This window comes from Podarcis cretensis (genome assembly GCF_951804945.1).
Source record: "Podarcis cretensis genome assembly, chromosome: 7".
Lineage (NCBI taxonomy): Eukaryota > Metazoa > Chordata > Lepidosauria > Squamata > Lacertidae > Podarcis > Podarcis cretensis.
The window spans coordinates 75,239,948-75,260,737 of NC_137176.1; the positions used below are offsets into that span (position 1 = coordinate 75,239,948).

The following is a 20,790-nucleotide window of genomic DNA, read 5'->3' on the forward strand; positions in this document are numbered from 1 at the left end:
GGTCTGTGTTTCCCTTTGAACAATGAGGCACAGTGGAGATTGTGGTGACTTTATGATATACGGCTTATTTACACATATATACAACCTTGAGCTTAGATTGAGGGAGTTCAGAGCCTTCACATCCTAAGGGGCCTCTGCTCCTTCCATTGCTACAGTATCAGATTCAAAGAGACTGATTGTGCCCAATCCTCTCTGTTGCATAAAACCAACTGCATTCTCCTCTGCCCCTGCTCACTTGTCACAGCTGATGCAAATGATTTCCTGGGCTTACATCATACAAAATGGAAATCCTAAAAGCTTTTGTCTCTGCTCGCTAACACGCAGCTGGAGGGGAAACACAATTGGAGAGAGGGCCCTCCCCTCCACTTGCTGTCTAACACTGAATGTCCTGATGGCTCCTCTTTTGTTAGGTTATCACTCATTTTTGTCCCCCTAATACTCAGACTGGTTATCACCAGGGTTGGCTTGTTAACATAAGCTTAACCCATGGGTTCAGTGTTTTACTCCATTTAACTCTCCAAACCTTGATGAAGTTTAACTTTTATTGGACCCAGGAATTTAAGGTGTCTCACCCCCACAAACTCCTAATATCCTAGTGATCAACAACATTGTTTGCTACTTTGAGACCATGAGGAGTGCAAAGAGACATGATTTCTTGCTCCATTCCTCATCTCCAACAGCAACAAACTCCATCCTTTCACCCATCACAATAACTCTGCAACCCTGCAGAAATTCGTTTAACATACACGTGTATACTATGCATGTACGTAATATATAAATAAAAGAAAGTTGGCTAATCCTTCTGATCACAACTTTTAGGTCTTTACATTATTATCAAATTTGAACTTACCTTATTTGGATTGATTGCTGTGATAACCCAAACACACTGAGCGTTACTGTCATACTGAAATGGAAAGTTGGGGGACGTGAAAGTGCCACCAGGACCCTGAAGATTAGATCCACAAGTCTTGACTGTAAAAGAAGAAATGAACATTATAGTTCCCAAATAACATCACATTATATTCTAATTGCAGCTAATAGTCACTCCCAGTGTCTCCAAGGAAGTCCTCCATATGCTTTAGAGTGGTCTGGTGAATTCCAAAATGAAGGAAGAAGAGATTCAGATACCAGATTTGAAAACGCATCCCTTGACTTCATTTAGATGATGGACTGATCCCAGGTACCCCTTTAGAAGTCCCCAAGTCCCAATTCATGCCAAAGATGGAACTCTTTATATTTTTAAAGTTGCTGCTAGACCAGGTTAGCCAGCATGCTACCCTCCCAGATGTTGTTGAACTACAAATCTCATCATCCCTATCATCGGCTGGTTCCGATGGGAATGGAGTCTAACACCTGAAGGGCACCACGTTGCCAACCTCTGTTCTGGACTAATACAAAAATGGAATGGAAAATGAAGGAAAAAATGACTACTTCACAAACTAACAGCTGTGTAGCCTTTTCCTGCTCCCCACTCCCTTTCTTCTTGCAATTAAAAGGCAGGAAGTCATCTACCAGAGGAGAAGGAAGTCTAATGGGAACAATAGATCTTGCATGTTCTTAACTTCTCTGCTTTAATGATGCATGCAATAAACACCTTTGGCCTAATCAGTTTGTTTGAACAGTAATATTGTTGTGATTTAGACAAAAAATACTTCTGAACAGATTCTGAACCACATTTCCATTTCTTCATATACAAATGAAAGAGCAAATGTTTCTTTTTAAAGATCTGCCTTTCCCCCATATTTATGTCTGACAGCTGCTGCTATTTATAAAGGATTTTAAGATATTATATGACTTAAATTAATATATTCAGAAGGCATGTCCCACAGTCACTTTTGCCATTGCCATCTGTTAAACTATGTAAAAACTGCAGTTTTCTAATAAAGAAAAAAATTCATCTTATAAATCCGGAGATTAGATTCCAAAAATATAATAATGAAATTTGTGTTAGGGTAAACAGCTCAAGATTTATGTATAAGCCTCTGCATAAATTATTCTAATGCTGCTGCATTATTAAATGTAAAGTAAATGTGTGGTTCCATTTAAAAAAATGTGAGGTGAGAACAGGGAACTCAAGATAGCAAAGTGTGTAGCAAGTCCCTACCCTTGCTTCTCTGCTTAGCTACTGAGGTGAAATGAGATTCAGACAAACATGAGAATAATGACTGATTAACAGTGATTGCTTTTAGGGAAGCAAAGAACCGTTCTACACTAAGCTTATCCTGTGCAATGAACATCAGTGACTGTATACCCAAACTGTGTAATTTCATGAAGGAAGTCCACTGTTTTTATTGCATTAATTCGAGAAACAAACAGAGAAGAGTGGAATTGTTGTCAAAGACTCATTCGCCTGCTTTGCACAGCACAGCAAGTCAAACTACAGCTTATCAGGACCACACAAATGTGCAACTTCCAGAGTGGAGCTTGCAGTCGCTTTGCTACTCCCCAGACCTTTTTGATCCTGCACAATGCTGAGCTAAGCCAAGCTTTGGCTCTGGCAGCATAACATCCAACCCCAGACTCTTAGTTAAGCTCTCTTCTCACTAACCACAAGCTACAGTCAGCAATATATGCATAAATTTCTAGCTAACTTTTGAAGTCCTTCTGATCTATTTTGCACCATAGGATTACCTTCTTTTTAACAATCTCCTTTCTGCAGGGTTAATAATTTATTGTGATGCACACAATATTTCCTTTTATCTTACACTCCCCATGCACCCCACTTAAAAAAATGAATAGTGTTATCTCAGTGAGGAAACACACTTCTCATATTCAGATCCAGGTCTTTGGTGAGCTTTAAACTTAACAGATTATACATTAATGTATAATCAATGTATGGACCCTTTTCTGCTGCACAAAAATTATTTGTCAACATAAAAAGGGCCTTTGAAAACTCAGGCAAAAGGCTTTTGGGTAAGCTGATCAGGATAGCTGAGTCAAGAGTTTAAGCAGATAGTCAAACAAGCTGAGCTGGAGATCAAGCTAACGGTTAAAAAGCTCAACATCAATGGACATAATACAATAATGCTACTCAAAGCAGGGAAGCTCAGTTGATTGGCGGTTAGTAGGAGGATGGAGAAAGTGAAAGGAAAAACAATGTCGCCAGCACTTTGGGCTTGAAAGTAACATTTAAGAAGTACTCATTGTGTCGTGCTGCCCAATAATACCATGTCTACAGTAGGATCACGTCTTACAAGGATGTTACATCCCAGGGTAATAGCACGTGAAGGCAAAATCGTGTATAGTCAGAACAACCCTTTAAAAACCATAAAAACCTTAGCACAACACTTACCAGTGAATGGCAACTGCGTTGCTTAGTCTTCCTCTTCTGAGATGGATGTTGTTCCAGGGGGACAAGTGTGGGTGACTGACAGCCTGCTTCAAATGAAGTGCTTGGCTGTGGTTCAGCTTCAGAGGTTGATTGTGTTGGCTGGTGATATTTTTTTGTGAGAAGCACGGTAACTGCTGCTGTTGTCTCTTAGGCTAATCAAACATTTCTTGGTACAGTCTCACAGTGTCTGTAATCCTTCGTGCAATTTTGAGGCTTCATTCCATGGAGGGATCAAACTCAGCAATCAAATCACCGACATGCTTTATCGCTTGGAAGAGTTGAGCAAATTTATGCAGGTTCCAACTTGCTGTCGCCATCACCTCTTTGTCAGTTTTATCTTCTGCCAGTGGCAGACTTTGGGCTTTAAAATTTCAGCAGCACCCTGTACAATGCCTAAATTTGGTGTCCCCCACCTCTCACTTTCCGTTGTTTCTCACTGTTCCAGCACTCCCTGTATCACCCTCTTGGCTCAGAGCCCAGGGCAGAAACGCCCCCTAAATCCTCCTCTGCTTCTGTACAAAATAATACTAGTTCTTCCAGCTTTGGTCTATATTGTTCACTTTGTTTTCAGTGCTTGGAAAACCCTTAAAATCTCTCACGCATTCCTTCCAAATGTTTTGCCAGCATGCATCACTGTTTCAGGCTCAAATACCTCCATTGCCTTCTTGAGGTAAGTGATGCAACTGGCAATGTTGAAGGACTTCCAGCATTCCATGAGATTAAGATTGGAATCAGCATCCATAGCATTTAGTATCCATGAGAAAGTGAGCTTCCTGTAAATCACCTTGCAGCAGTGAATCACACCATGGTCCAGAGGTTGGATGAGAGAGGTCATATGGTGGGGAGAAGACTTCAACATTGTTATGTGCAAAGAGGAGAGCCTCAAAGTGGCCAGGAGCATTGTCCACAATGAGAAGCAGTCCTTGTCGGGGACCGTGCTGAGGAGGGCTGCACAGATGAGGAATGGTGGGAGCCTTCCCCCTCCCCCTGCTCCTGATCAGGATCCTTAAGCTTCCCAGGAGCAGTGGGACAGTATAGATTTAGAGCAGTGGTTTGCGGAGGGACATAGTTCAGAAGACAAAAGTTGGGAAGAACTGGGTGGTGAACAGATAGGAGGAGAAGAACTGGGAGAGGGAGAGAGAGTTAACATACTCTGGTTCGCTGGAAAGTATCCAGCCAATCAGTCCAAGGTCAATGAGATTAGATAAGGTAGCTACACAGAAGGCACAGTGGTTGTCAGATCAGGTTGCAAGACGAGGAAGTGACTCGGCTGACTTGGGGGGAAGTGGGTGTAAACCTTAATTGGGAGCACCTTTACTCTGAGAATGGACTCTTTGTTCTTTCACTGTGATCATTAAAATCTCTTTAAATGGTAAGAGACTATTTTTGCTCCCTCCCTTTATCCATGGGCCAAAGGGAAGGAAGCCACTTCCCTGAAGCCTGACAGTCCTCATGTTGAAGTCCTCATGTTTCTCTTCAATGTAGCACTTGACCTCTGGAACGAAGCACTTGTGGAACTAATCCGGAAATGTTGCTGTTGTCACCCAAGCCTTTTCATTGGACTGCCAGAAAACAGGAATGGGATTCTTGTTCTTGCCTTTTAAGGTGTGGGCATTTTCAAACATATACAGCAAGCCTGGCCACAGAACAACATAGTCTCATGGTGTTTAGCTGCTTTGAAGCCAGAGGCTTGTTTTTCAGTTTTGGAGCTGTAAATACAGTCTGGCATTTTCTTCCAGCAGAGCCTCATATTGTCAGCATTAAAAACTTGCCATGGACGATATCCCTTGTCATCTAACAACTTCTTTAACTGCTCCACATAGGCTTTTGACGCCTCTTAGTCTGCAGCTGTAGATTGCTCAGTTTCAGTATGTGCACATTTTTGAGGCCAAAGCAGTTCCAGGACTGGCTTTGAATTGCTTCACAGACTGCCCACCCTTGATGGAAGGTTTAGATTGTGCATAGAGTGTGAGAGCCTTTTGTCACAACGTGACACCCTCAATAGACACATGTTTGCAGTTCACATTTTCCCCCCATAAGTTTAATGCCTTCTCAAAGCCTGGCTACACACCTGGTTCATCACAATCACAGTTTCTGGAGCACTTGCTGTCTTAGCCACATAGATTTCTTTCTCTTGAATCTTCATGACAACTGCTGTACATCTTTGTGTGTCACACTGCATACAAGACATGCCATCCCTCAAGTAGTCCAGCACAGCCACTTTTTCTTCCAGTGTTGAAACCCATCTTTGCTTCTTAGGTTGTCTACCAGTTGAACAAGCTGCCTTGCATTTTAGGGCCATGCTTTGCAATCTCCATGTGTACTTCTATTGCTTTCCCTAGGCCCCTCCTTTGAGAACTTTTTTAGGCCACTCACACAATCTCTGTGCTCCTTCATTTGCTCTTGCGAGGGCACCCGCAAACTATGCTGGTGCCTCTGATCACTCTCGTAAGGTAAAGGAAATGGTGCATGTGATTATTGACTTTTCCTGCTTTCCTGCCCCTGGACAGTTTTCCCCACACTCTTGGCCTGCCTTTCACAATTTTTTTTTTTGGACAAGCACATAAAACTATAATTATGTAAGTAAAATCTGTGTAAGTTGTGATCCTATTCTCAGAAGCAGGCCTTTTCAGAGGCAGTGCCAAAACTTTGGAATGCTTTTCTCACTGAGGCATCGCTCCCCTCGGCATTGTACCATTTTAGGAGGAACAAAAAGACGTACCTCTTCCACAAGACTTTGGGAAGTGAAGACGTATAATTTGTTGATTATGAAGTAAAGACCATTAAGTCTATTAAGTGTATGGTTCCCCTTATCTTTGTTCTTTTAAATTATGCTGTTTATTTTGTGTTATTTTTAATTGGTTTTAGAAATATGTATCGGTTTGTTTTAATATATTGCATGTGACCATATAGAAGTGTTTGGAAAAATAAATAAACAAGTCCTACTGAATTCGATGGGATTTACACCAAAGTAATTGGGCACAGAATCACATAAACTGTAATGGGAATACAAAAAGCCCCAAGCCATATAGGACAAGGTCATGTTGTAGCTTCTTCCCAAACCAGCATTGACCCAGGGAACTAAGGAAGACACAGGGCTGGAGAGGGACTGCAGTTTGGGTTCTTCCCCTGCGTAGCCTATTGCTAAAGAGCTACCTAAAATGGCTCCTTTTTCACAACAGTAACAAGAGAAGGGGCCACTGGAGAACGTGATGGGATATGGATCCGTTCCTGATCCATTCAGGACTATATAGATGAAACTCTGTGGAGGTCACTGATAAGCAACAAATCCGGAATCATTACCAAATCAATGTACACAGACATTTCACAACTGTTTTTTGTTTTTCTGCGCTAATCTCAATCAAACGCGTAGCAGCAGTAACCATTCTTTAGCAACAGTTGCTTCACAGCAAATGTAAAGCATGGAGGATTTGAGGTGTGAAAAAGCAATATCCCATTGTCCTCCCAGCTCTCTGCAGTTTCATCAATTATCCATTTAGCAGTATCATTACAAAGAGGAATACGTTTTCTCAGGTTTTACCCCATTAGCCTGCAACATTGCATGTTATTTAAACTATTACAATGTCGACCACTTTCCAAAGTTCTTTTGACTGCAGTCTAACATGGCTCCCTGACTTAGAACTTTCAGAGTGTAACAATCGGATAGCTTCAAGGGCACCAGCCTCATCCATGTTTTAATTCTTGAGGACAGTCATTTTTGTTGGATGAGTTTAAATAAAATTCTCTTCCTATGCTTGAAGAGTTCAATTTCACTGCCAGTAGCATCATTATGTTTAGCTTGCTAATGGCACTGCAGTTTTGTTGGTTTTGCATTAATATTTTTTTTTTCAAGTACATCACAGGCTCTGTGCTTTCAATATTCTTTTTTCATCATTGCTCTGGACTGAAATGAACTCTAATGATAAATAATGGGCAAACTCTGGCTCTTTGTTGCAAAAACTTTGAGCATTCTATCCTTCCGCTTTATGCTTGGGAAACATTAACACTACTTTACCCTATATTATTTATTTTAAGATGCATTTTACATAGAGCTCCTTTCCTCCAAAAGTGTTGGGGCAAATGTTCTTCTGCATTTCTAACCCTGCATACCAAAGCCTTATTCACTGTTTCGTTTCCATGGTTGATTAAAATTGGTTATACCACCTACTTTCATAATATTTTCTCATTAATTAGATTCAACAGAATACAGCTATTTTAAAATCAAAGGTTTGTTACAATAATATTTCCCAACATCTGTAACGTAATTCTGAAAACTATGGGGTTTTTTTATGTGCTCCCAGAAGCAAAATAAAGTTCTTTCAGAAAGATAATTCTGTGCATTTTAGAATCTATGTTTAATCCAACTCTCCTCCCCATAACCGAATTATCCCACATTTTAACAGCCAGTTATAGACATCTGGCACCTTAGGATCTTTCTAGAGATCCTAGAAAGGATATAATTTTTGCATCTACCAGTAAGGAATTAACCATAAGAACTAAGAAGAGCTCTGCATCCAGTATCCTGTTCTCTCAACTGCCAACCACATGCTCAAGGCAAACCCACAAGTAGGGCATGAACTCAGCAGTAATCTCGCCACTTGCGATTTCCAGCACCTGTTATTTAAAGGCATGTTGCCTCCGACAGTGGAGGGAAAACATAGCAATTGTGGCTACTAACAATGAATAGCCTTATCCACCTTGAATTCGTCCAGTGCCCTTTTAAACCTATCCAAGTCGAGGGCCATTGATTTACTATGCCCTATGTTAAGGTAACTCACAATTTGTGCACATTTAACTTGTGTACATTCAGCTTCATGCGCTTGGCAAATGAATTTTTAAAACTTAAGAAGGGAGCAGAAAGGGGGCAGGTGTCCAGGAAAAAAAGACTTGGGCAATCCAACCCACCATTGAGCCCAATGTGTTTTGATTATCCAGATTTTGGGCTCTAGGTGCTATCCCCAAAATGTAATCCCGGTGTAAATTGAGAGTCGTCTGTACTTACTTTTGCTTCTCCTGAATCTTTCAACTAATCCTGGCTCAGACACTTCTACCATTGGTACAAAAACACCTGTACATGGTGTCTGTTTGTAAATGACTTTCAAACGTGTGTTTTACCCTATAATGCTTTGGCCTCTTTGAAATGCTATTCTGTGCCCTTGCAATTTTAATATCTGGTTCTGTATTCCAATTCGGGTTCAAAGGGAGTCTCATCCTTTTGTGTTGGCTGAGTTTCTCCCGAAACATTCCCCTGTCTGTCTGATGTTATAGAGCCATATACATTGCTGTAACTGGAATTCATTATTTATGATTAAATCTACTTTGTATTTTATTATTTAAGTCTTGATGTTACTGTACACCACTAAAAACATCAGTTTAAAGTGCTCATACATAATATTTTGCTATGCTAACAGGCTGTTCTCATGCATGTTTACTTGTAAGTATGTTTCTTTAAAGAGGATGTGTTCTTGAGGAAGTTTACATAGAAATTCAGCCTAGACATAACTATTATAGGTGAAAGTTTTGCTTATACAGTCGTACCTTGGAAGTCGAACGAAATCCATTCTGGAAGTCCGTTAGACTTCCAAAATGTTCAAAAACCATCATACGTTTTCTAGCAGCAGCTTCTGATTAGCTGCTGGGCATTATTTCTGAGCAGACATCCATAGGACTGCACAAGTAGTTTGTATATCTGAAAAGCAGTGTTAAGTTAAATTTCATTTTTAAAAAAAAAAATTCAGAGATCGAACTGTTTTACTGCATTGTATGAAATTACTGAACAACTGGAAGGAACAGAAGCCAAGAAGTCCTTAAATGTGTCCTTTATGCTCAGTGCAGTTCTCTGAAGAATCAATATTTTTGAACTGATAAAGAAAACTGCATATATGACCTAGTTCTCTTTGACCCTCTGATTGCCCTTCAGTGTAGTCTCTTTTCAAAACCCAGCCAGCAATATCGAATGAGTTATTAAACAACTTTGCTTATTATCCCTTTGATTATCTGAAGTGCTAATGAGAATTACTATATTGAAGAGAGTGCAAGCACTAACCCACAACCTATTTCAGTCAATGGAAAAGCACACATTAGTTATAATGGCTCAGACTGTATCCAGACCCAAAATCAGAGTTCAGTTCCTTTCCTGCTGCTGCTACCAGCAGCCTCCTTGTCCCAGAGGAATGGCACCCCACACCTTTTTGTTCCAGTATGTTTTAAATTAGTGCTTGCTTGCTATTTCAGCCCTGTAAGACTTTCATAAGAAACCTGTACCATCTACCCTTTCGTACATTATTGTCCCTGTGCTCACAGTCTTTGTTCTCTTCTCTCCTGCTCCTTGGGAAAGGAAATAAGAATTTATTCCACGACACAGGGTGCTGAATTACTGTGTTGTATGGGCAAATTCATTGCCTTCCAGATCCTGAACTTACAGCTGTCATGCTGCATCACATAACTGCTTTAAATATAACTAGGGCCCTCTCCAGTAAAGGTAAAGGGACCCCTGACCATTAGGTCCAGTTGTGACTAACTCTGGGGTTGCGGTGCTCATCTCACTTTATTGGCCGAGGGAGCCGGCATACAGCTTCCGGGTCATGTGGCCAGCATGACTAAGCCGCTTCTGGAAACGCCATTTACCTTCCCGCCAGAGCGGTACCTATTTATCTACTTTCACTTTCACGTGCTTTCGAACTGCTAGGTTGGCAGGAGCAGGGACCGAGCAACGGGAGCTCACCCCATTGCGGGGATTCGAACCGCCGACCTTCTGATCGGCAAGTCCCAGGCTCTGTGGTTTAACCCACAGCGCCACCCACGTCCCTCTCCAGATGGCCCTCTCCAGAGTGGTGTTTTATTATGGGTGTGGATTTCTAAAGGTAGGCTGAAGAACCCATTTCAGCTGGTCCCATGGTACTGGAGTACTGTCTGCTCTGTTCCAGTTCTGTGCAGATATTTTAGAATGAATTCATGCATATTCAAAAACAAACAAACCAACCCCAACAACAACACTTGCATATAATTTCTTGGCTGGAAAGGACAACAAGCTGATCTTGATGGCTGCCTTTCTGTCTTCTCTTGCTTGTTTTACAAACGTAACTGCAGCTGTTCACAAGTTGTTAGCTAGCCCATAGGGCTTCTCCCAGTATATCTATGGAAAACACAGAAGCAAACATCCCTGGGAGCAACACAGTTTGATGGAGTGCCATCACTCTCAGGGGGAATTGTACTGGAAGAAGTATCTCTGCACCCACAATTCCTGTCTACTAGCTAGCCATTTGCAGGCAGCAGTACACTGTTGTTGTTTTTAAAGAAGCAAGCAAAAAAAGTCAGAGGGGCAGCCGACAGACCATATCCTATAAGATCGGCAAGGTAATTAGGAGATCAGGCAAGGTGCAGATTCTCAAGCAGACACATAATCCAATCTGCACTGCAAATAGATGTCTCTGCATCGGAATTCACTTTTGCCATATTTCTCTCCCATCCCTGGTTAAGTTGCATGTGGTAAGAATCCTTCCTTTGACCAGGAACCCTGATTATGCAGGATACTGGATCACTAGGGGAGTTTTAACTGCATTTGACTGAACATGGTTAGAATCTGCCTTCACACAAGTCAGCAGGCATGGGGGAGTCTGTTCTTCATTTTACACCCACATGCATTACTTTGATCCCTTTTTGAGTACTTAAGTATTTCATCAAAATAAATGCATTACAGATATGCAACCTCACTATTGTATTATTATCTGCTCTTATTCTAAATACACATTTTCTAGCTGTTTATGATGAATGCTCTCATGTCATTACATAGGAATCCAGGAGGGTAACATTTCTCCAATGAAAATAGGGACATCCCATTCCATAATGATATTTTTACTCTGTATACCCCACACATCTTACTGAGTTGCTCCAGCCAATCTGGGCAGCTTCCAACATAAAAAAACCCATAATAAAATATTAAACAACAACAACAACAAAACTTCCCTACACAGGATTGCCTTCAGGATTGGATAACTCCATACCTTCCAACATTTCTCCAATGAAAATAGGGGCATGCCAACCTAGCAGTTCGAAAGCACATCAAAGTGCAAGTAGATAAATAGGTACCACTCTGGTGGGAAGGTAAACGGCATTTCCGTGCGCTGCTCTGGTTCACCAGAAGTGGCTTAGTCATGCTGGCCACATGACCCAGAAGCTGTACGCCGGCTCCCTCGGCCAATAAAGTGAGATGAGCGCCGCAACCCCAGAGTTGGCCACGAATGGACCTAACGGTCAGGGGTCCCATTACCTTTACCTAAAGAAAAGTGGGACATTCCAAGATCAGGGAATGTCAGGGACGTCCCTGGAAATCAGGGACATCCCTGGAAAATAGGGACACTTGGAAGGTCTGGGGCAAATATTTAACAGAATTGCAAACAGTAACTCACTACCTCCACAGAATGTCATGTTTCTTGCAGGGGCACGGTAATATCATAAAAAAGTGGTTTACGCTGGGGAGTTACTCAAGCTGTGTGGCAGTAACAGAAAATCTGAGGCTTATCTTATAGATCACAAACTACAACCTTCCAGTGGCACATAGCAAGCAATAGTAAATCAGGAGTTCCTGCAGCTTTCTTTGCTAAATTGAAAGCAAACACTTAGATGGAAACCTCTCTATTTTTAATGAAAATCTTCTTTAGAATATTATCTGCTGTCATTGCTCAAAGAATGCTTTAATATCATTTAAAAGTAATTTATGAGCAATGCATTATATAGCAATAAGATTTTATTAGAACTATTTTTACTGAACAATAAAGTCAGCTTTAAATGAATTTGATCCTGTCAGGAACGCAGCATGTTTGTAATAAACCTGCATGCTGTTAACAAAGTAAATTATTTTTAAGCAAGATGAATCCTGATATAAAATGCAATATTTTAATAGAAAAACTGGAGTGTGTGCTTCAGTGAATAATATGTACATAAACAGATTGGAATTTCTTAGGTGTCTGGTTGGTCTTCATTTTTTAAAAAATAATAATAATCTAATAGTTCTTTCATATATAATTCCAAACAAAACAAAAAAAAACAAATTTAAAATATAATGTCCCTTGTTTCTTTGTTATAATTTATGTATAGATCTAGCTCAGTCATGTCCAACTCCCAAGACACTGCAATCTACTCCCTATATATATATATATATATATATATACATATATATATATATATATAGGCAGTGATTTACCCATTGGATTGACCAAAGTTGTTGAGATTTTTTGGGGGGGAGCCATGGTTGTTCAGCTTTTTGGAGGAAGCCAAAGATGTTGAGCTTGTTTTGGGGTTGTTGAGCTTTGGGGGGGGGGCTATCAATCAGGATCATGTGATCAACCAGGCTCAACCAGAGATACCCCCCAATTGACCAGTAGATCACGATCAACCAGTTGGACATGCCTGATCTAGCTGCATGAATAAAGCAATGTATGGATGCTATAATAAAAAAGACAAGATATAGAAAAGAGAGGAAACAGAAATACAAATTAGAAAGCCCAATTCTTATAAGAATGGTAGTCACACTGTCCTGAAGATGTAACTTCCCCAAATATATCTTTCTTTCAAGTCCATTTTATTCAAAAATGAGTACAGTCCTGCACACACTTAAACTGCTAAAAGTTGCAATCACTTTCTATACACTTGCCTAGGAAGAAGTCCTGCAATGGGAAGCCTGCTTATGCCCTTCCTTGCACAACTGCTAGTCATATTGCCAACTATCTGGTAACTGCCCTCCCTCTCTTAAAAAGCCCCCAGCCCCCAGATAGGGGTCAGAGTTCTGAGGTTCTCAAGAAAACTGTTTACTCAGGGACTGCAAGACAGCACCCAGCTTATTTGACTCTCCCCGGGGAGAAAGCACTTGCTTTCTCCACCAAGATTCCACTCAGTTTAAACAGCCAAGCTGACTTCCAGGGACAAGGCATTCCACAGCTCTCTGGAATGGTGAGTGAGATGTGTCCTGCATCAAGGGATGGGAACTGTTTTCAAATGAGAGCCTTGGAGCCAGTCCAGGGTGTGGCAATTTCCACACACATACCCAGATAAATTGGGCCTGGGAAAAACAACAACAGCTCTGGTCATACCTAGGGGGAAGAAGCTTTCCTCCAGACTGACCACTTCTCCCTCTGTTGGCTGCTAGGAGCACCCATCAGAAAGAGGCTCATGCACTGGAGCTTGGTCCTACAAGACTATGACTTCTGCATTAAGGGCCAGGACAATGTGGTTGAGGATGCTGTGTCCAGATAGTATTTTGAGTAAGCCACTTGAAGTAGACTGGCTGCTCCTTTCCCATGAGTCTCATTGAACACATACCCTCCAACATTTCTCTGATGAAAATAGGGGCATCCCATTCCATAATGATCATTTTACTATTTATATCCCACACATCTTATTGGGTTGCCCCAGCCATTTTGGGAAGCTTCCAACCAATGCCAGATTTACATATAAGCTAAACTAGCTGTGGCTTAGGGCCCCACTCTCTTGCGGCCCCCAAAAAAATTAAAGGAAAAAAACCTGGTTGTACATTTCCAAAATATAAGATAAAAAACGAATAAAATAAAATCTACATACAGCAACAGTGTTTTGTGTTGTGTAGGCTCCTGTTATGTCCAAATGGCCATAGATACCTATTAGGTCCATAAATCACCATATAGCATATATTCAACACAAAAAAACAGCGACAATTTGTTGTTGACAAAGGACAGCTGGACATATAAAGGGCCCCCTTACCTTCAGTGGCTTAGGGCCTCATCAAACCTAAATCCGGCCCTGGTTCCAACATACAGAAAAACATTTTATATCCTGATTTTATTTTGTGAACCTCCCTGAGACCCCCGGGTGGTAAACAACAACAACAACAACAACAAACTTCCCTATACAGAATTGCCTTCAGACAGCTCGGGGGCCAGATATTTTCACAGTGCCCCCTGGGGGCATGGCATACAGCCCGTGTGAGCTTGTCATACATCCTGGGGGCGTGGAGCACATCCTGGGGGCATGGTATGACACCCGCGCGGGTGTGGCGCGCCGTCCACAGGAGCATGGCGCACATTCTGGGGGCATGGCGTGCCACCCGTGGGGGCATGGCACCCAGCGCATGGGGGGTGGCGCGTGTCTGGGGGGCCCACCACGATGGCACCCTACCGGAATAGTGGTGCCAGGGGCGGTCTGCTCCCTCCACACTCCCATTCCTCCACCAGTGTATCACCATACCCTCCAACATTTCTCCAATGAAAATAGGGACATCTTAAGGAAAAGTGGGACATTCCAGGATCAAATCAGAACCCAACATGCCTTCTTTAAATCAGGGATGTCCCTGGAAAACAGGGACACTTGGAGGGTCTGTGAACACAATGAGGCTTACTTCTGAGTGACCACCCTTCTGCACTATGTTCAGAAAGTAGCAACAATCATGAAAAGAATACAAGAGAAAAGAGAAATGAATGTTGTAATTGAGAGAGAAAGAAAGGACACAGTTCAATAGGAATAGGGTTCTTTTCAAAAGGGCAAGTCAGATAAAATTGGGAAAGGATTAGTAAAATAAACTGTAATATGATAAAATATAAAACTGGGGCCAAAGTATTCTGATGAGAAGGAACATAGAGATTAGAGGAAGAAGGAACTAAAGAAAGAAAATATTAAATAAAAGATGTTAGAAGGTTGAATTCAATACAAGAAGAGATTTGGGGGGGTTGGTAGCTGGTATAAAACATTTACCATATATTAATGTTTCCTCATGTTCAGAATCTTTGAACAAATGATTCAGTACTGAAAATAACTCCAAAAACTACCAGGCCACAAATAATCAGTTGGCTTGCCTGCTGCTCACACAGCAGTGTGAACCAAAACACACACATACACATACCCCTTAACAAATCCTTTAATCTCACACTCCTGAAAGTAACAGTATTAATACAGCTGCTTGGCGCTTAGAGGATTAAGAAAGAAGGAAAAATCCAAGCTGGAGAAAACCATATTTAACATTTCCCTGAACTGACTTCAAAGAAGCATTTCTCCAATAAGACAAAAGTCTAATTCAGATGCTGCTGCAAAGGTCTCTCCCCCCAACCCACCCACCCAAACATGGGCTGCAGAGATAGGGGGAGAGAGTCAATTTTATTGTACATAGCCATAATGGACAACAGAGACTAAAAGGAAACTTTCATATAAAATCATACAATGTAACCTGTAGCAGTTTACAACATAAAAAGAAATTTACAACATTAACCTTGGAATCTTCGTTCTACAAAGGCCCTGCATAGTTGTGGGGAGGGCTCAAGGTAACAGGGCCTTGAGCGATTGGTCTTAATTTTTTTGGGGGGGGTGCCAAATAGAGTAATGGGCAGCAATGATGGATGCTCTGTCTTGGTTGGCATTCTAATCAGAAATCCAATTTCTAAGGTCACATGAGCTAAGGGCTAAGTAGTTCTCCGTTTGAAGATTATAAGCCCTAAGCTTATCTTGGCACTTTTGTGCCCAGCCCCCTTGTCCCTGATTGCTCTAACCAACAGAGCTTAATAAGAGTATGATCCTCGAAGGCATTTAGCCTGTGCCAGTATCTCAAATAAAAAGGTAAAGGGGACCCCTGACCATTAGGTCCACTCGTGACCGACTCTGGGGTTGCGGCGCTCATCTCACTTTATTGGCCGAGGGAGCCGGCGTACAGCTTCCGGGTCATGTGGCCAGCATGGCTAAGCCACTTCTGGTGAACCAGAGCAGCGCACGGAAACACCGTTTACTTTCCTGCTGGAGCGGTACCTATTTAGCTACTTGCACTTTGATGTGCTTTCAAACTGCTAGGTGGGCAGGAGCAGGGACCGAGCAACGGGAGCTCACCCCTTTGCGGGGATTCGAACTGCTGACCTTCTGATTGTCAAGTCCTAGGCTCTGTGGTTTAGCCACAGATTAGATCAATTCTGGTTGCTAGCAAGGGGAGGCCCAACTCAGCTCTGAGGCAGGCTGCCAGTCCACAGGAAGCCCCCAAATCTGCCTCATAAATCTGCAGCCCATATGACTAACCATGAGATTCTGGCCTATGCATGTAGAAGTTTCCACATACAAAATTTTATGTGTGTACCACACGCAGCCCAACCCTATGAGTGTTAATTCTTAAGCAGCCCCCACAGTGTTCGGCCAGGCTTGCTCTCCTTTACCTGAACAATCTGCTTCAAAATAAACATGCATAGGATAGGAACTGAAATAATAAACTGCATCCCCAAAAGCATTTTTTCTGTCCGTTTGATCTCCATAGGGATATACAAAGAGTGAACAGATAACCAACTTGCCACTGCCCTGCCCCGTCATAGTTCTGTCCAGGTAAGCTACAGTGATGCTGGAGTCAGGAGGACGCCACCACAGCTGTGCCCCCCACCCACACTGGTTCCTACTGCTTAGCAGGCAACTGATTTAATAGCTGGCATGTAGGAGTCCTTAAGTAGTGCCTCTGCTTCTCCCTTTAACATCTGTGCTATTCTTCAGACAGTATATCCACTGCTTGGAAACACTTATCTGTGAGCAACTGCTGTGCACAATTGAGTTCACTAAAACTGCAGCTCAGCTATGTGTTTGAGGAGATGGGATTTTGTAAAAAGACTCATTAACAGGACAGCAGTTAAAATGGAGAAAGAGAATCTTAGAATCATAGAATTGTAGAGTTGGATGCGACCCCAAATGTCATCCAGTCCAACCCCTTGAAATGCAGGAATCTCAACTAGATCATGCATGAGAGATGGACATTCAACCTCTGTTTTAAAACTTACAGTGAAGGAGGGTTTACCACCTCTCTTGAAAGTCTGTTCCACTATAGAACAGCTCTTACGGTCATAAAAGTTCTTCCTGATGTTTAGTGGGAATCTGCTTTGAAGCGACTGGTTTGGTTCCTAACCTCTGAAGCAGGAGAAAACAAGTTCGCTCCATCTTCCATGGGACAGGCCTTTAGATATCTGAAGATGCATATCATATCTCCTCCCAGTCTCCTCTTTTCTAGGCTAAGCAGACCCAATTCTCTCAACCGTTCCTAATAAGGATAGGTTTCAAGATCTTTTATCATCTTGTATGTTTTTTTTTTTAAAAAAAAAACTCTTGCCAACATTGCTTAGAACAATAATGAGCCAGACTGGATCTACATCTAGGCTGGATCTACATTGATCTTTTAAACGTTATTAGAATGATCTAGCTTTCTATCTATCACTCTATAACATTTAACATGCAGTTTCCCTATTGCGGGTGACGCCCTCTGGTGTCACATTATAATAACACGTTCTTAACGTTATAAACCACAAGTGTAGATCCACCCTTACAGCGTATTGAAATGGTTATGGCTTTCAAAGAACTGCCAACGCTTGGCTAAAGTACAGTGGTACCTCTGGTTACAAACTTAATTCGTTCCGGAGGTCCGTTCTTAACCTGAAATCGTTCTTAACCTGAGGTACCACTTTAGCTAATGGAGCCTCCTATTGCCACCACACCGCTGGCATGCAATTTCTGTTCTCATGCTGAGGTAAAGTTCTTAACCCGAAGTACTAGTTCCAGGTTAGCAGAGTCTGTAACCTGGAGTGTTTGTAACCCGAGGTGTTTGTAACCCGAGGGATGAAGCTACGAAAGCATGCCGAAAACTGTCTCTGAGAATGGTGTGGGAAGAAAGGTTCGCATTATTAGAAATAAATAGCAAGATTAAACAACAGAATTCCATGTTACCAAAGAATTTATTATCCTCTTTAATTGTAAGAAAGTTTAATGCAACAAAATTGACAAAGAATAGTGTCTAGTCCAACCTCTTTCAACACTGGCATGTCCTTAGCAATGAATGATCAGTGGACAAATGAAGCTCCTCAGTTCAGGGGAACTGGGAAGAAGAAAGGGAGAAACACTGACTCCTGGTAAGGCAATTAGTTTCATTCTTTGTGGCACTAAACCAATCAGCACTTCCAAATGAGTTCCCGGGTCTACAAAATGCTTTCAATCAGCACTTCCACAACTTGAGACTTAGTAAACCAAACTGAACATATAAGCCAAATACTGTGGCCTGGCTGGAGCTTCACAGCACTTATCATTTTACTGTCCTGATCTACAGAGCCTCAGAGCCTCAGTAATAATAATGTGTGGCATGGCTCTAGCTATAAAGGGAAAGTAGTTCAAGGCTTGCCTTTGGCATGTTAGGATTTGGGGACAGTGCTTTCTCTCTTTCTTTAATCTAGAGGGGAAGGAGCAAAAGGGATGACCTAAAGAAGCATATAAAGGCCTTACATTCTTTTAAAGTAATGTTTCTTGTAAAGTAAACCTGTTATCACATTGTGGCATGACAGTTAGAAGGAAATGCAGTGAACCAAATCTGTTAACAAGTAAACGTAAAGCAATTAGAAGGAAACAACAGAAATCACTAGTTTGCATTTCAACAATATTTTCAGGTGATTGTTATTAGAAGTTCTTTTTTTTAAAAAAAAAAAAAAAAAGGAAACTGGCTAGTAGTACAAATTAATCATATTTTTTACCTTTGCATACTGGTCTGTGATCACTCCACGCAGCAAAAACCTCTGCTATTCTTTGACAAGTGATGCTTTTTGCCCCTTGTAGTACATAATCTTCATCGCAAGAAAACTGCACTGTCGCATCCAGGCTAAAATTGAGCGTGTCAATAAAAAGGGGGACACACAATTAATATTCACCATCGTTTGCTAAGTTATACACATAATTCTGCCTTATTTCCATTGATTTTCTATTCCATGTTCTCAGATACTTTCAAAATTCCGCAGTGTTTGTCAAATATCCTCGCTTTAGGAACTGCAAGCCTAAATTGGATTTGCATTTGGATGTACATCCCCATTCTTAAATCCCTAATTAGCCAGCAGCAGGCCTCCCAGACTTTCCTGCAGCTGCACTCCAAAGCTGTGTACCTGCTCCTTCAGAGGAAGTGCAACGCTATCCAGAGCAGGAAATTGACTAATTTATTGGGCATAAGAATCACCCACCCATAGGGCTCTACAGCTTTCAAGTTTGCTTTTTTTACTTTAAGGAAGCATCTATAACTTTTTATGAATCTCATGAAAATCTGGGCACATCTCACAGTCCTATATCATGCATGGCTACTCACAAGTAAATTCTAATTTATTCTGTGGGTATTATTTCCAATTAAGGGTAGTTGGGATGAAGTTTTTGGTTTCCTGCAAGGGTCAACTGCACTTGATTTTTACTGCACAGTTCTAAAAGGTAAAGGACCCCTGGATGGTTAAGTCCAGTCAAAGGCGATAATGGGGTTGTGGTGCTCATCTTTCAGGCCAAGGGAGCCGGCGTTTGTCCACAGACAGCTTTCCAGGTCATTTGGCCTGCATGATTAACTGCTTCTGGTGCAACGGAACACATTGATGGAAACCAGAGTGCACGGAAACACCATTTACCTTCCCGCCACAGCAGTGCCTATTTATCTACTTGCACTGGTGTGCTTTCAAACTGCTAGATTGGCAGGAGCTGGGACAGAGCAACGGAAGCTCACCCCATCTGCAGATTCGAACCTCCAACCTTCCGATGAGCAAGCCCAAGAGGCTCAGTGGTTTAGACCACAGCGCCACCCGCGTCCCTTGCACAGTTCTACCCTCAGGTGGGGTCCAGGGGATGCTTTACCAGTTATGGCCAAACTTGGCCCTCCAGCTGTTTTGGGACTACAGTTCCCATCATCCCTGACCACTCATCCTGTTAGCTAGGGATCATGGGAGTTTGGCCATGCCTGCAATACCTCACTGCTTGGATTCTGATCCATATCAGGGTCCTAGTGCCTGCAATTTCCAATGCAAAAGGAAGTCCCATGGAAATGAACCGGACCTTTTTTTGCACTTCAAGTTGAAGGTGCGGGGGATAGGGATATCAATTAAATTCCCCCCTCCCTTCTTCTGGGTGATTAAATCTTGATTTAAGTAGATTTGATTTCAGTAGATGAAGTGCAGGCTGTTTAAATCACTGGTCTACCCAGCAGCTATGCATAAGACTGGTTGCACTGAGATTTGAAGTGATACTCAAGGTCAGCAGTACACCTACTGAAATATACCTGCTTGCCTTACTGTTTCACAGGCAAGTCTAAAAACATTATGGAAATGCAGTTAAACACATGAAGCCTTTCCACTCCAGTATGTATATATAATATTTACATGTATATGATAACTAGCTGCAGAGACTTGGGGCAACTAACAGTGGAATAGAAATGCAAATAAAATGAAAGAAGCTCCAGTGAGTAATGAAATCCTTATGTTTCTGCAAAAACTTCCTATATATATGAAATAGCATACACATATGTATATATTCAAAATCTAAAGCACTGTAGGGTAGTTTTAACCTATAAATAAATTATTATGTTTATGTTACCAATATATGTGTTTGTATTTTTCAATTATTTAAAAGTCCTTCAGAAACATCTTCTTATGTTTACTATATTCACAGATTTATTTATTTATTAGTATGTTTCCTCT

General features: G+C 41.6%; 1 protein-coding gene across 5 annotated transcripts in view; it reads right to left on the minus strand.

The window, feature by feature from the left end:
• The window catches only part of CSMD3 (CUB and Sushi multiple domains 3), a 592,920-nt gene that overhangs the window by 286,979 nt on the left and 285,151 nt on the right, over positions 1-20,790 (minus strand). For all 5 annotated transcript variants that reach the window (XM_079984060.1, XM_079984063.1, XM_079984062.1 and 2 more), the window contains 2 exons: positions 18,826-18,950; positions 851-972 (listed from right to left, as the gene is read on the minus strand). In XM_079984060.1, coding sequence (XP_079840186.1) covers positions 851-972; positions 18,826-18,950 — 247 coding nt within the window. The remainder of the gene's footprint in view (positions 1-850; positions 973-18,825; positions 18,951-20,790) is intronic.